The sequence below is a fragment of the Solanum lycopersicum genome, chromosome 11 (genome assembly GCF_036512215.1).
Source record: "Solanum lycopersicum chromosome 11, SLM_r2.1".
Lineage (NCBI taxonomy): Eukaryota > Viridiplantae > Streptophyta > Magnoliopsida > Solanales > Solanaceae > Solanum > Solanum lycopersicum.
Window position 1 is genome coordinate 33,383,836 of NC_090810.1, and position 17,396 is coordinate 33,401,231.

The window sequence follows — 17,396 nt, forward strand, 5'->3', positions numbered from 1 at the left end:
TTAGAAACAAGATTTTAGAAATGGCTTTTTCAAAAACCTCTTCTTCAAAATTTATTGAAAAACCAAAGAAGAATGAAGATAAAAATTTTGAAACTTCAATTACAATGCTAGTCCTTATTCTTTACAAGAAGTTTTTTCTAGACTTGAAAAGAAAGGACCAAATGTTGTAAGAGATTCTTCTCTTGATGATTTAAAACATGAGGTCGAAAACCTTAAAAAGGAGATTAAATCTTTGAAACAAAATCAGTTGATTAATAATCATCGTATTTCTCAATTAGAAAATGATAGAGATATTCATGTTTCTGATAAAGGTAAAGCTGTTATAGATGAAGAGATCAATGAATCTCTTAGTCCTAAATTTCTAGGAAAGATGCAAATTGTTACTGCTCATCGTTGGTATATAAATTTCACCATTCTGATTAATAATGAATTTAAAATTACAAATATTGCTATGATTGATAGTGGCGCTGATGTTAGTTGTATTCAAGAAGCATTAATTCCTTCAAGATTTTTTAAAAAAACTACTGTCACGACCCAAACCGGGTTGCGACAGGCACCCACACTTACCCTCCTATGTGAGCGAACCAACCAATCAAAACCTTAACATTTCAATATAATATAAATAGAAAGTAATGCGGAAGACTTAAACTCATAAGTAAAAATAAATAATCAACTTCTATAACTCAAAATCTTATCATTATCCCCAGAATCTGGAAGTCATCATCACAAGAACATCTACCTTTAAATTACTAAACTAAGAGTATTTATTAGCTAAAAATACATAAGAAGCTAGTCCATGCCGGAAGTTCAAGGCATCAAGACTTGAAGAAGAAGACCCAGTCCAAGCTAGAAGCATTAGCTCACCCTGAATATCCGGTGTGAAGAAGACTGGCTAGAATCACTGCTGAGTTGAAGATGACGGAACGTTTGCTGCACTCCACAAATAACAAGAAGAAAACATAAAAGTAGGGGTCAGTACAAACCACGGGTACTGAGTAGATATCATCGGTCAACTCAAAATAGAGAACAATATATATCAAGTAATATCATAAATCAACTATAAAACTCAACATGTAGCAACAACAAGTACTATAATCATCAGTAAGTACCATCAAGTTCATCCATGAGGGCTCAAGCCTCAATACCATACTCATTTGGGAATTAAGTATATTAAGTTGAGTATATTATCATCTTTCAAGATTCATTATCTTTCCTCCTCTTGTGTCGGTACGTGACACTCCGATCCCCTACTACTATGTGTCGGTACGTGACACTCCGATCCCCTAATTCTATGTGTCGGAACGTGACACTCTGATCCCCTACATGTGTCGGTACGTGACAATCCGATCCCCTACATGTGTCGGAACGTGACACTCCGATCCCTTACATATGTCGGTACGTGACACTCCGATCCCCTACATGTGTCGGAACGTGACACTCCTATCCCCTACATGTGTCAGTACGTGACACTCCGATCCCCTAATTCTATGTGTCGGAACGTGACACTCCGATCCCCTACATGTGTCGGTACGTGACACTCCGATCCCCTAATTCTATGTGTCGGAACGTGACACTCCGATCCACTAATATCATTCTATAAATTCATCAAGCCTTCTCTATACCAAGGCATCCTCAATCCCATTACTTTAATTCATCAAGCCTTCTTTATACCAAGGCATCATCAATCCCATTACTTTAATTCATCAAGCCTTCTTCTATACCAAGGCATCATCATTAATAATGTATATTAAAGTTTCTTTCAAGATTTGGGATTCAATAGTTTTCATCATGCTTGTTTTATCACAATCACATAATCATATTCATGCAAGCATACAATTAAGCATATAGACAGGTTTACAATACTACCAATACATATCATTCGTTATTGAGAGTCTACTACGAATAGCATGAAAACCATAACCTACCTCCACCGAAGAATTGAATCAAGCAAGAATTTTCTCAAAGCTTTGTTTCTCCCTTCTCGTTCGATTCTCTCTCTCTCTCCTGTTCTTTCTATTTTCTTTATTCAAACCCTCTTTCTTTTACCCTAATTAGTATATAATTAAGAATAAAAGATGGCAATAATACCCCACTAATTAACTTAAGGTTAACTCTTTTAACCCCCAAGTAATTAGTCTTATAATCCTTAACCCTCTAACTTTATAATTAAGGCAAGAATAGTCAAAAACGTCCCTTAAAACGTATCAAGAAATCCGACCCAGACTGGGATTGCGCATCCTATGACGGGCCGTCGTGCCTACGACGGTCCGTCCTGCAGGTCGTCGCAAGGGTCAGAGAGTCAATTTCCACTGAACAATCTATGACGGTCCGTCACGCATGTGACGGTCCGTCCTGCCATTCCGTCATGAAGTTCAGAGAGTCAATTTTCAGTACCCAATTTCAGATTTTCTAAGTGTTTTGAAACGAGACCCTACGACGGTCCGTCGTGCCCATGACGGTCCGTCGCTTCTGCCAGTTTTTCCAGAATTGGAGTCTGTTGCTCAAAACGACTAAACAGGTCGTTACAATAGATACCAATTTACCCATCGTTCGTCCCCGAACGATCACAAGAAGGAAAACAAGGGAGAAAAGGAGTACCTGAATCTGTAAACAGATGTGGGTATCTTTCTTGCATATCTGCCTCCTTCTCCCAAGTGGCTTCTTCAACCGGTCGATTCTTCCATTGCACCTTGATGGATGCAATCTCTCTTGACCTCAACATGCGAACTTCTCTATCTAAGATAGCAACAGGCTCCTCCTCATAAGACAAGTTCTCATCAAGCAAAACTGAATCCCAACGGATAATGTAATTTCCATCCCCATGATATCTTTTCAACATAGACACATGGAATACCGGATGCACTCCGGACAGCCCTGGAGGCAAGGCTAACTCATAAGCCACCTCTCCTACTCGCTTAAGTACTTCAAATGGTCCAATGTACCTTGGACTTAGTTTACCCCTTTTACCAAACCGCATCACCCCTTTCATTGGTGAAACTTTCAACAAGACTTGTTCACCCTCCATGAACTCTAAGTCTCTAACCTTTCGATCTGCATATTCTTTTTGTCTACTTTGCGCCGCTAGAAGCTTTTCTTGAATAGACTTCACTTTCTCTATCGAATCCCTCAAAAGGTCAGTACCCCAAGGCCTAACCTCAAATGCATCAAACCAACCAATGAGAGACCTACATCTCCTACCATACAATGCTTCAAATGGAGCCATATCAATACTTGAGTGATAGCTATTATTGTATGAAAACTCCGCTAAGGGTAAGAAGCTATCCCAATGGCCACCAAACTCTATCACACATGCACGAAGCATATCTTCCAACACTTGAATCGTTCTCTCAGACTGACCATCGGTCTGAGGATGGAACGCAGTACTAAGGTCCAACCTAGTACCCAATTCCGCATGCAATGTTTTCCAAAACTTAGAAGTAAACTGCGTACCTCTATTTGATATGATGGATAGTGGAACCCCATGCAATCGCACCACTTCCGAGATGTAAAGTTTGGCTAACTTCTCTGCATTGTAAGTCACCTTGACCGGAATGAAGTGAGCAGACTTAGTTAACCTATCAACAATTACCCAAATAGAATCAAACTTTCCCAATGTCTTGGGAAGACCAACCACAAAGTCCATTGCAATTCTTTCCCACTTCCATTCCGGAATGGGCATTCTCTGAAGGGTTCCTCCGGGCCTCTGGTGTTCATACTTTACTTGTTGACAGTTTGGACATCTGGCAATAAAATCAACAATATCACGCTTCATTCTACTCCACCAAAAGTGTTGCTTTAGGTCACGGTACATCTTGGTTGCACCCGGATGTATCGAATACTTTGAACTATGAGCCTCTGTCAGAATAGTGTTGATCAAATCATCAAATCGGGGTACACATACCCTTCCCTTGATTCTCGAAACACCTTCCTCATCGATTTGTGCTTCCTTAGCCTCTCCTCGCAACACCTTATCTTGGATTCTGCGCAGTTTCTCATCATCGAACTGTCTTCCCTTAATCTTGTCAAGAAAGGAAGATCTTGCCTCCACAGAAGCCAACAATCCTCCCTTCTCATTTACTTCTAATCTCATCAAGTCATTAGCTAGAGTCTGAACCTCTCTAGCCAATGGGCGTCTAGAAGCTTGCAAGTGAGCTAGACTTCCCATGCTTCCCGCCTTCCTACTTAAAGCATCCTCTACAACATTCGCCTTCCCCGGATGATACAAGATAGTGATACCGTAGTCCTTTAGTAACTCCATCCATCTCCTCTGTCTTAAGTTCAAATCTTTCTGAGTAAAGACATACTGCAGGCTACGATGATCCGTATAGATCTCACACTTAACCCCATATAAATAGTGTCTCCATTGCTTTAATGCAAACACTACCGCGGCCAATTCCAAATCATGAGTGGGATAGTTACGTTCATGCACTTTTAATTGTCTTGAATCATAAGCAATCACACTCTTCTCTTGCATTAGTACTGCACCCAAACCAGAATAGGATGCATCACAATAAACAATGAAGTTCTTACCCTCTACTTGCAAGGTAAGGATAGGTGCGGTAGTTAACAAAGTCTTGAGCTTCTGAAAGCTTTCCTCACATTCGTCCGACCATACAAATGGAACATTCTGCTTAGGCAAGTTCGTCAATTGGGAAGCAATAGAAGAGAATCCCTTGACAAATCGGCGGTAGTAGCTAGCTAACCCAACAAAGCTCCTTATTTCTGACACATTAGTGGATCTTACCCAATTCTTCACTGTTTCAATCTTAGAAGGATCCACCATCACTCCTTCCTTAGAAACCACGTGCCCCAAGAAGGACACTGCATCTAGCCAAAACTCACACTTAGAGAACTTGGCATAAAGCTTTTTCTCCCTCAACATTTCCAATACCATTCTCAAATGTTCTTCATGTTCCTTCTTTCTCTTTGAGTATACCAATATATCATCAATAAATACGATCACGAAGAGGTCCAAATATGGCTTAAAAATACCATTCATCAAGCTCATGAACGCAGCAGGGGCATTCGTAAGACCAAAAGACATCACCACAAATTCGTAATGCCCATACCTCGTTCGAAAAGCAGTCTTTGGCACATCCGTTGCTCGTATTTTCAATTGATGATAACCGGATCTCAAGTCAATCTTAGAGAAGACACAAGCACCTTGTAACTGATCGAACAAGTCATCAATGCGAGGAAGAGGATACTTGTTCTTAATAGTTACTTTATTCAGTTGTCTGTAGTCTATGCACATCCGAAAACTCCCATCCTTCTTCTTTACAAACAAAACCGGAGCACCCCAAGGGGATGCACTTGGTCTAATGAAGCCCTTGTTCAATAACTCTTGAAGTTGTGCCTTTAACTCTCTTAACTCCGCGGGAGCCATTCTATAAGGGGGTATCGAAATGGGGCGTGTGCCCGGTTCAAGATCGATACAAAAGTCAATATCCCTATCCGGTGGCATACCAGGAAGATCTGCAGGGAACACATCCAGAAACTCACGAACCACTGAAACCGACTCAATCGAAGGTACTTGGGTAGTGTCATCCTTGAGATGTGCCAAGAAAGCTAAACACCCTTTACTAATCATTTTCTTAGCACGAAGAAAGGAGACGATGCGGACTGGATTGGAAGTGTAGTCACCCTCCCACACTAACGGGTCTGTCCCAAGCTTGGCTAACGTCACCGTTTTAGCATTACAATCCAAGATTGAAAATTGCGGAGAAAGCCAAGTCATACCCAGAATCACATCAAAATCATCCATTTCTAAGATAACCAAATCTACATAAGTGTTGCTCCCCACAAAGTTTACCAAACAAGACCTATATACCTTTTCAACTACCACAGACTCACCCACAGGAGTAGAGACACGAATAGGCATGTCAAGCAATTCACAATGTAAATTAAGACCATTAGCAAATGCAGAAGATACATAAGAAAATGTGGATCCGGGATCAAATAATACAGAAGCCATGCAATCACAAACCAAAAGATTACCTGTGATGACAGCATCAGATGCCTCCACTTCAGACCGCCCAGGGAAAGCGTAACAATGGGTCCTATCGTTCGTCTGTCTGTTGCCCCTACCATGTTGTGATGTAGTGGCCCCAGTTTGCCCATTACCTCTGCCGTTTTGGTGACCACCATTACCTCGACCACCACATCCTCCAGAATAACGGCCTCTACCATGACCACCTCTACCTCTAGCTATTGGGGGTCTATAACTTTGTCTGAGACAATTTTTCCTAATATGTCCAATCTCCCCACATCCATAACACTCTCTGGAGTCAAGCATAGGCCCCTCGGAGAAGTGTTGACCGGTCTGAGGTGGTCCCCCAACTACAGTCTGTAGTGGAGACTGAATTGGTCGGAATGAGTAACTTCCCAAACCCTGTCCTCTAGTGTAAGAACCATTAAACTCACCTCCCTTTCGAAACCTTTTTGACGTCGATGTTGTGGTGAAGTCGTCTGGCTTCACTCCTTCCACTTCTATCACAAAGTCTACCACTTCTTGGAAGGATTTTGCCGTTGCCGCTATCTGTAAGGCCAAAATCCGCAATTCTGACCTCAACCCCTTCACAAACCGGCGAATCCGCTCTTGAGGACTGAAACAGAGTTGAGTGGCATATCTGGATAGTGCACGAAACTTAGCCTCATAAGCATTAACCGACATCCTACCTTGCTCTAGGCTCAAGAACTCATCCCTTTTCCTATCCCTCAAAGTCCGGGGGATATACTTCTCCATAAACAAGCTAGAGAATGAGGCCCAAGTCTTAGGTGGTGCCTCTGTCGGTTGACACTCAACATGGGATCGCCACCACATTTTGGCGTTCCCTTGAAACTGATAACTCACGAACTCAACACCAAACCGTTCTACTATACCCATCTTGTGTAGTAGCTCGTGACAGTCAACCAGAAAATCATAAGCATCCTCCGATTCAGCACCCTTGAAGACTGGAGGTTTCAATTTCAAGAACTTACTGAAAAGTTCATGCTGATCACTTGTCATTACAGGCCCTGTAGTCAGACGAGGAAATGTGCTTATTTCTAATGGAACATCCATGCGGGGAGCCACAGTAGCCACATGTTGTACCTCCGGAGCCTGAGGTGCTGGTGCAGAAAACACTGAGGGTGTCTGGCCCTGATCAGATAACCCGCTAAGATAAGCCAGAACCTGATTGATCATCTCTGGGGTAGGTTGGGGTGGCATTTCCTCATTCTGTACTTGCTCATTCACCCCATCCTCCCCCTCTCTTACTACTTCCTCAGTCGGTGGAGGAGTCACCGCCCTAGTACCAGATGGGCTCGGTGCTCGTCCTCTTCCCCTAGAGGACGTCCTCCCACGACCTCTACCACGGCCTCTTGCCGCTGTTCTTCCTCGAGCTACAGCCCCAGTGGCTGGCTCAGACGCACCCTGTCCCGCCGGTGCTGGTGTTGGCGTAGTCGTTGCTCTAGTTCTAACCATCTGCAAAAGAGAGTGAAGATGGTCAGATACCAATTCGTATCGCCTAGATACCAATTGGACTCAAGTAGTAGCACAAAAGAAAGAATGAAAGAGTGAAATTTTCCTAAAGTCTTATAGCCTCTCAAGGAAAAGTAAAGGCGTCCCCCTACCGTTCCTTAAGACTCTACTAGACCTGTTCTTGTGTGATGAGACCAACGAACCTAAGGCTCTGATACCAAGTTTGTCACGACCCAAACCGGGTTGACTGGCACCCACACTTACCCTCCTATGTGAGCGAACCAACCAATCTAAACCTTAACATTTCAATATAATATAAACAGAAAGTAATGCGGAAGACTTAAACTCATAAGTAAAAATAAATAATCAACTTCTATAACTCAAAAACTTATCATTATCCCCAGAATCTGGAAGTCATCATCACAAGAACATCTACCTTTAAATTACTAAACTAAGAGTATCTATTAGCTAAAAATACATAAGAAGCTAGTCCATGCCGGAAGTTCAAGGCATCAAGACTTGAAGAAGAAGACCCAGTCCAAGCTAGAAGCATTAGCTCACCCTGAATATCCGGTATGACGAAGACTGGCTAGAATCACTGCTGACTTGAAGATGACGGAACGTTTTCTGCACTCCACAAATAACAAGAAGAAAACATAAAAGTAGGGGTCAGTACAAACCACGGGTACTGAGTAGATATCATCGGTCAACTCAAAATAGAGAACAGTATATATCAAGTAATATCATAAATCAACTATAAAACTCAACATGTAGCAACAACAAGTACTATAATCATCAGTAAGTACCATCAAGTTCATTCATGAGGGCTCAAGCCTCAATACCATACTCATTTGGGAATTAAGTATATTAAGTTGAGTATATTATCATCTTTCAAGATTCATTATCTTTCCTCCTCTTATGTCGGTACGTGACACTCCGATCCCCTACTACTATGTGTCGGTACGCGACACTCCGATCCCCTAATTCTATGTGTCGGAACGTGAGTTACTTTAATTCATCAAGCCTTCTTTATACCAAGGCATCATCAATCCCATTACTTTAATTCATCAAGCCTTCTTCTATACCAAGGCATCATCATTAATAATGTATATTAAAGTTTCTTTCAAGATTTGGGATTCAATAGTTTTCATCATGCTTGTTTTATCACAATCACATAATCATATTCATGCAAGCATACAATTAAGCATATAGACAGGTTTACAATACTACCAATACATATCATTCGTTATTGAGAGTCTACTACGGATAGCATGAAAACCATAACCTACCTCCACCGAAGAATTGAATCAAGCAAGAATTTTCCCAAAGCTTTGTTTCTCCCTTCTCGTTCGATTCTCTCTCTCTCTCCTGTTCTTTCTATTTTCTTTATTCAAACCCTCTTTCTTTTACCCTAATTAGTATATAATTAAGAATAAAAGATGGCAATAATACCCCACTAATTAACTTAAGGTTAACTCTTTTAACCCCCAAGTAATTAGACTTATAATCCTTAACCCTTTAACTTTATAATTAAGGCAAGAATAGTCAAAAACGTCCCTTAAAACGTATCAAGAAATCCGACCCAGACTGGGATTGCGCAACCTGTGACGGGTCGTCATGCCTGCGACGGTCCGTCCTGCAGGTCGTCGCAAGGGTCAGAGAGTCAATTTCCACTGAACAATCTATGACGGTCCGTCACGCATGTGACGGTCCGTCCTGCCATTCCGTCACGAAGTTCAGAGAGTCGATTTTCAGTACCCAATTTCAGATTTTCTAAGTGTTTTGAAACGAGACCCTGCGACGTCCGTCGTGCCCATGACGGTCCGTCGTGGGGTCCGTCGCTTCTGCCAGTTTTTCCAGAATTGGAGTCTATTGCTCCAAACGACTAAACAGGTCGTTACAACTACTCATATTGTTAAATCTTCTTCTAATCATGCTTTAGACATAAAATATAAATTGTATAATACTTGTATTTGCCAGAGTAACGTTTGTATCCCTCACTTTTTCTTTCTGGTTAAAAATCAATTATATCCGCCAATTGTACTTGGTACTCCTTTTATTAACGCTATTTATCTCTTTTCTAAATTAAATGCAAAAGGATTAACAACAAATTATAATGGTAATACCATTAATTTTGAGTTCATAATTGAACCAGTTACTAGAGATATTAACTATTTAATTCATTTGAAACAAAAACATATTGAGTCTTTACAAATGGAAATTTATAGTTTGAATATTTCAGAGTCTTTACAATCTCCTAAAGTACAAGAAAAAATTAAATTGATTTCTGGAAAAATGGCAACTGATATTTGTGCTGATCATCCAAATGCTTTTTGGGACAGGAAAAAGAATATCGTAACCTTGTCGTATGAAGATTCTTTTTCTGAATCAGATATTCCTACAAAATCTCGCCCCTGTCAGATGAATGCTGAATTAGTTGATTTTTGTAAAAAGGAAATTGATAGTTTATTACAAAAGGGACTTATAAAACCCTTTAAATCTCCATGGTCTTTTTCTGCTTTTTATGTTAATAACGCTGCAGAACAAGAGAGAGGTGTTCCAAGGTTTGTAATAAATTATAAACCTTTGAACAAAGTTTTAAAATGGATTAGATATCTGATTCCAAATAAGAAAGATTTTCTTTCTAGAGTATATGATGCTAATATATTTTCCAAATTTGATTTAAAATCAGGTTAATGGCAAATTTAAATTTTTAAGGATCATACTTATAGAACTGCGTTTAATGTTCCATTTGGTCAATACGAATGGAACGTTATGCCATTCGGATTGAAGACTTCTCCTTCTGAATTTCAGAAAATTATAAATGATATTTTTAACCCTTATATGGATTTTATAATTGTTTATATAGATGATATTCTTGTTTATTCTAAAACTTTAGAATCTCATATTAAACATCTTGATATTTTCAAAAATATTGTTTTACAAAATGGTTTAGTTATATCTAAAACCAAAATGAGCCTTTTTCAGACTGATGTGAGATTTTTGGGTCACCAAATTTGTCAATGAAAGATAACTCCTATTCAGCGATCCATTGATTTTGCATCAAAATTTACTAATGAAATTATTGATAAAACTATGTTGCAAAGATTTTTGGGCAGTTTAAATTATATTTCTCCATTTTATAGAAATTTATCTAAAGATCTTGCTCCTTTAACTGACAGGTTAAAGAAAGGTAAAAAGTTACCTTGGAATGATTAACTTACTGAATTGGTTAAATCTATCAAGCAAAGAGTTAAATATTTGTCTTGTCTCACTTTAGCAAATCCAAATTGGTTTAAGATTGTTTAGACTAATGCTTCTAATATTGGTTATGGTTGAATTTTAAAGCAAGTTAATCCCCATGATAAAATTGAATAGCTTATTAGATTTCATTCGGGCAAATGGTCTGACTCTCAGCGCAAATATGCGACTGTTGCTCATGAAATGTTATGCATTGTTAAATGTATTTTAAAATTCCAGGATGATGTATATAATCAAAAATTTATTATTAGAACTGATGCTCAATCAGTCAAATATATGTTTGATAAAGATTTTAAACATGATATTTCAAAGTTAATGTTTGCTAGGTGGAAGACACAATTAGATCCATTCGACTTTGAAATTCAGTATAAAAAGGGAAGTGAGAATTCACTTACTGACTTTTTATCAAGAGAATTCTTGTCTTCCTAAATTATTTGTTAAGCATGTCTACTTATCAATATTTTCTTGGTGATAAAACTCTTATAACAATTTTGAGATTTTTACCTTTAAATGAAGATTTAAAAGAGAAAATTCTTGATATAATTATCGATGACTTGGTTTTAGACTTTTTATACAAGGGTCACCATTTTCTGACCTTTTCCTTGCAGATAATGACTGGGTACTGTATATTTCCGGATATTTTTCGGATTCATACTAATCAATTTGTTCCAACTTTGCAGCATGGGAGGTAATGACTTCCTCCATGGTCACAAGTGTGTGGTCGTGGAGGAAGAAATCGCGGAACAGGAAGATCATCCTCTTCTTCACAACAAACAAGGTCGTCATACGACTCTTCCTTTCCTGTTATACAGTTAGAAAGTAAAACTCAGAAAATCAAAGATCCGCGAAGCTTCTTCATCAACTTCATCTTCTATAAATCTTAAGGATATTCCTAAAGATAGTTCATTATATGAACAAATTCAGGCATATTTGAAGAAAAAAGAGCAAGGTAATACCTATGCCTCTTTAGCTAAAGAAACTGACCTAGTCAGAGTTTCAAAAGAAATGGCAACAAAAGAAATTATATTTCTTTTAGAGAACTCTGATATTAAGTGAAGCAATGAACCTTGGAATATACTCCAAAGGTACTTGACAAAGGGATTATACTTCCCTGGAGAGGCTTATAAGACTCGAACTTATTATGAATCTATTCTAAGTCATACCGGAAGTGCAGAATTTCAACATTTCATCTCTGATTATGATAAGAATGTTTATAACTTCTCCAAAATCACTATTAAGCAGATTATATCTGCGGAAGACTGAGGAATCTCCACGATGCAGGAGAGACAGGTTTCTGTTAATAAAATAAACATGAATTTTACTTACTGGGATTATATCCAGGCTTTTCAAAAAATATTTTATTTTAATAATAATAAACTTAAGAAGACATGGTTTTTAAAGGTTTGTGCTCAAGTTTTTACAAAAAATTTACCCAATTAGTTTATAAACTGGTGGTCTATTCATGGCCCAACAGTAAAGATTTTACCTTATAACTTCAATATTTTATATAAACAATGGGCAAAAGTTTCTCCATTTTTAACAAATTTATTTTTTCAAGATCATATCTCAAATATTGAAAAAATTGATCAGATGTATTTCTTTATTGAGTTTTCTATTCCATGGATCCATAAATGGATTCCAGAAGTGGGTTATACCCCAAACGAAAACATTCCTTGTTTATATCGCAAATATTTTATCAATTTTTGGGAAAAATTGAATAGACAAGACCCATCAACTGGACAATTATATGGACAAGCGTTATTGGATCTGATTACCAATACCATTAAGGCATATCATAACTTTCCTCAAAAGGGCATTTCTACTGGGAGTTCAATCAAGCATATTGCTCGGAGAATTTCCATTCAAGATGGAAACAATGAAGAAATATAAATGACTATTTGGAAGAAATTAAAAAGAATTTGCTACAAAATATTTCTGAATTTGATAAATCAGACACTTCAATGAGAAGTGGACAAAGTGATACTGCTGATGCACAGTCTGTTGACCAAGATATTGAATTAACAGAGAGCCATGTGCAAAAGGTGGAAGACTTTCTCGCATCAGTTAAAGAACAAGATAATACAATAATGAAGACTTTGAAAGGAAAGGATAAGATTTGACTCCTTCTTATCAAAAACAGTATATTACTGTTCAATATACTGTTTAAAACACTATTTAGGGCCCACATAAGGGACCCATTTTACTTTTATTTTTCTATATAAGAAGCCTCATTCATAAGGCTAAGTGTGCAAGTTTTGAGTTTTATTTTTCCTCTCTAGTTTGCTCTCTCTCTCCCTCTTGTAAAATATTCTAAGTGTGTAATAAAAAGAAGTTTTGCTTTAAGATTTGTCATTAAGGTATTTCTCTTTTAAGTATTTTAATTTTCTTTTATTTCGTGTCTGCCGCCTCCATGGCCGGCTAAGATAATTTTCATATCTATGCTAGCTTCATAATTTCTGTATGATGTTCTTGTTTAATATGTGGATCTAGTCAAGTTATAATGAATTCTCATTATAGTTCTTAAATCTTTTATCACAAGTTTTGACTTGGTTTCGAGGTGGTGGTACAGTCTGATAATACACTGTTAATGGTAGCGAGCATGTGGTATTGTAAGTCCCCATTAATTGTTGAAGAAAGGGGCAGCCTGAAACCCATGTTAGAACTGCTATACATTAATATGTATATAATTAAGACAGGCTTCATGCTTGAGTAAATTATTATTATTATTATTATTATTATTATTATTATTATTATTGTTGTTGTTGTTGTTGTTGTTGTTGTTGTTGTTTTTGTTGTTGTTGTTGTTGTTATTATTATTATTATTATTATTATTTTTATTATTGTTATTATTATTATTATTATTATTATTGTTATTGTTATTATTATTATTATCATTATTATTATTATTATTATTATTATTTTTATTATTTTTATTATTATTATTATTATTATTATCGTTGTTGTAGTTGTTGTCGTTATTGTTGTTGTTGTTGTTGTTATTGTTATAATTATTATTATTATTATTATTATTATTATTATTATTATTATTATTATTATTTTTATTTTTATTATTATCATCATCATCATCATCATCATCATTATTATCATTATTATTATTATTATTATTATTATTATTATTATCAATATTATTATTATTATTATTATTATTATTATTATTATTATTATTATCATTAGAGAATGTAAATTAACAACAAAATTATTTTGAAAAATAATTAGTGCAAATATCATTGTTTTCTCTGAGACACTTCTCAACACAACTTTCTTTGAGGTAACACATTTTTTTTCCTCACCCACTTTTTTTGTTTCTTTTTTACTTCCATTATTTTTTCCACTAACAATTTTTGTTTTCTAATTTTATAGTAGATTTTTTCGATAAATATATTTTTCTTACATATTTAACAAGAGATAAATAAATGAGAAATTCACTTATTTTCTTAAAAATATATTTGAGGTCTAATCATATACTTCCTCAGTTTAAATTTGATTGTTTGAAGATTTTAACTTGACTCAAATTTTTAAAAATTAATGTTTTTTTTGTTAATTTTGTATAATTAATTAAAAGTAAGTAGGCTCTATAAAAAATAACGTTTAATATTTTAATATTAAATAAGTCATGTTGAAAGTAAGAACCATAGAGTTATGAAATAAAAGGAAATAAATACCATAGATTAAGCTCTTTGGCAATATAACTGCCCAACATTTTCTTAATTAGAAATTTGATGGATTCCTAAATTTCTAAAGCCCTACTTCTAAAATGATAAAATTTCTTACTATGTGAAAAGTTCAATAATATATATTTCCTCCGTCTCATTTTATTGAGTTCGTTTGGACAAAAAATTTAAGATAGAAATGACTTTTTATTTTATTTTTTTGAAATTTGTGTCTTAAAATATGTGATAGATATTTATATGATTGATAATTATTTCATTAAAAATAAAATGAACATTTTAAAGTTAAATTGTAATTAAATATAACAATATGTCATTCTTTTCTGAATGAACTAAATCAGAAAGTGACTCATATAAATTGGGATAGAGGGAATATTTGTCACGACCCAAAATGAGTCGTGAGTGTCACTCACACTCAACCTCCTAGGTGGGCGAACCAAGAAATCCAAATCCCAACATATACCAATAGTTCAACAACGAATAACAAAATAATGCGGAAGCTCCAAAACTTATTGACTATCATTTTTCCAAAACTTGAAAGTCATCACAAAAAGGACATATAATCTACAACTACTATGTCTAAGAGTATCAAAGACACCAAAATAAATGAACTAAAGTAATTTGTGTTCGAAAATTAGGACATTAGGTAATGACAGAGTGAATCCAACCCAAGCTTGAATGAATAACTCATCCTTGAATCTGATATGCCGAGACTTGCTAGATCTGATGGAAATTCGAAGTCATTGGTATACTCGCTGCACTCCATAAAAGGAAAACAAAGAAAAACACAAGTAGGGCTCAGTACGGAGTAACATATACTGAGTAGGTATCATCAGCCAACCCAAAATAGAAACTAATATACAATGAATAATAGTATGAACTCAACTGTAGAACTTAACAGGTGATAAACAACAAATAACATGAACGAGTAAGTATATAATAAGTCAACATTATCAAGATCATCCATGAGGACTCATGCCTCCAACCAAACCATTTGGGGAATTGAGTTCTTTAAGATTGAGTACATTCCGTTAATTTAATATGTTATTCCTTTAACATTATCGTGTAGGAACGTGACACTCCGATCCAATTATGCCGTGTCGGAACGTGAAACTCCAATTCAAGAATGACGTATAGGAACGTGACACTCCGATCCAATTATATCGTGTCGGAACGTGACACTCCGATTTAATTATATCGTGTCGGAACGTGACACTCCGATCCAATTATACCGTGTCGAAATATGACAATATGATCCAATTATACCATGTGGGAACGTGACACTCCGATCAAAGAATGTCGTGTCAGAACGTGACACTTCGATGCAAGAATACTGTGTCGAAATTTGACACTCCTATCTAATAATACCGGTAATTTATCATTTATTATCAGCACTTTCAATTCATCGATAATATTTCATCAATCCTTCTTTAATCAAGGTATCACTTCGATAAAGAGGGTTAAACAATATAAATTCCAATGTCTCAGGATTTGATATCAATCACAAAACACACAATAAAAAACATAGAAAACTTCACAATATCGTTCAATGCATGTCAATCACTATTAAGAGTTTACTATCAAAAAGCATAAACCATAACCTGCCTTGACCGAAGAATTTAAGTCAAGGAAGCTACTTCTTTAATACATTCCCTTTCCTCAATGCCTCCAAACTTTTCCAATCTATCAAGTGTATACATACTTTGTAAGTTAACAGGTCAATAAACTCGCAAATTACTCTATGTCCATCCTAGACGAAAAAAGCTTACCTAATGGTATAGTCAATTTCTTAAAGGTCAAACCTAAGGGTAAGTCTTAATTCCTTGAATTACTATAACTTTAATGGTATTCAAATAATACAATACACCTAATATTTAAATATTTAACTCAATATATTAAACCTGAAATCAAAATAAAATAACTATATAAAAAATTAAAAGTTTGAGTTAAGTTCTACCTCTAGTAACCTCCATTATGGAAAACTAACAAAATATAATACGATGAAGACCCCAAAATCTAATACTCCCAATACTTGTGATTAAGTTTCATACCATGTGCAATTCGTCTGACATATATTCTTAATTAACTATAAAATTTTCCAACATATAAAAGAATCATGTGCAGCACACATTACTGCTTAAAGAACAAACACTTCCAAGGACTATACATTACTCCCCCACCCACCAATAATCATGTGACATTCTAATTGTTGTCCATTACAATTTATTTAAAGCAATAGAGGAATTGAAATTACCAGAAATCGATCTTCTTCGATAGATTCCGCACGTATTATTTTCTCGTTAGAAACCCTTATTCTTCCATCAAAATATTTACTTCCTAATTATTATATAAGACTAATTATAAAAATAGTAAAAGTGTCCCACTATTAATTTAAATGTTATTTTTTTTAACCATCAATTAAATAAATTATTGAAAGTACCCCATTAATTCTAAAAATTGTAGTTATGAATGGTCCAAAATATTCATTTAGAATCTGTCGGAAAATATTTTTTGAAGCACAAGGATTTAGCACTCGAAACAACCTAAAGGATCGTTACAGTATTAGTTAAATATAATACCTAATATCTACTTTCACTTTGATTTAATTTATCTTTTTCCAGGATGATGAAAAAGAGAGCAATCTTTTGAAGTTGAGGATTGGAAGTGTTATAGCTTCTCTAAATAATCCAGATAGCCCTATGAGCTCTTAGAACAATAATCGCTTTGATTCAATTATATTTTTCCTTCATGATAATAAGGATGTATTTATACGAAGAATGTTTTTTTTCATGGTTGATCTTAAAATTTTGTCACCTTCGAATAGCTATTAATTTGTGTAATTTATAGTTGGTATTTTTCACATGAAATCTCAGTCAATGAAAGTCTTCCTTTATAGTCCATTTCTAAGGTGTGTTTGGTATGAAGGAAATTTTTTTCTAATTTCTCATGTTTGGTTGACTTAAATGTTCTGGAAATGTTTTCAA

At 35.8% G+C, this 17,396-nt stretch overlaps 1 protein-coding gene across 1 annotated transcript; it reads left to right on the plus strand.

Moving 5' to 3' along the window:
* The first annotated feature begins 9,757 nt into the window (after nucleotides 1–9,757).
* LOC138339370 (uncharacterized) lies at nucleotides 9,758–17,123 on the plus strand. The gene is made up of 4 exons (XM_069290964.1): nucleotides 9,758–10,026; nucleotides 11,427–11,542; nucleotides 12,677–12,765; nucleotides 17,034–17,123. The coding sequence occupies exons 1-4, from the start codon at nucleotides 9,758–9,760 to the stop codon at nucleotides 17,121–17,123; spliced, it is 564 nt and encodes a 187-aa protein (XP_069147065.1).
* The last annotated feature ends 273 nt before the right edge of the window (nucleotides 17,124–17,396 follow it).

Coding starts and splice junctions, on each gene's coding strand:
- LOC138339370 (XM_069290964.1), top strand. CDS start 9,758: ATGGCAACTGATATTTGTGCTGATCATCCAAATGCTTTTTGGGACAGG. Junction 10,027..11,426: donor CAAGAGAGAGGTGTTCCAAG/GTTTGTAATAAA, acceptor ATGACTTCCTCC/ATGGTCACAAGTGTGTGGTC. Junction 11,543..12,676: donor TCCTGTTATACAGTTAGAAA/GTAAAACTCAGA, acceptor TTGATAAATCAG/ACACTTCAATGAGAAGTGGA.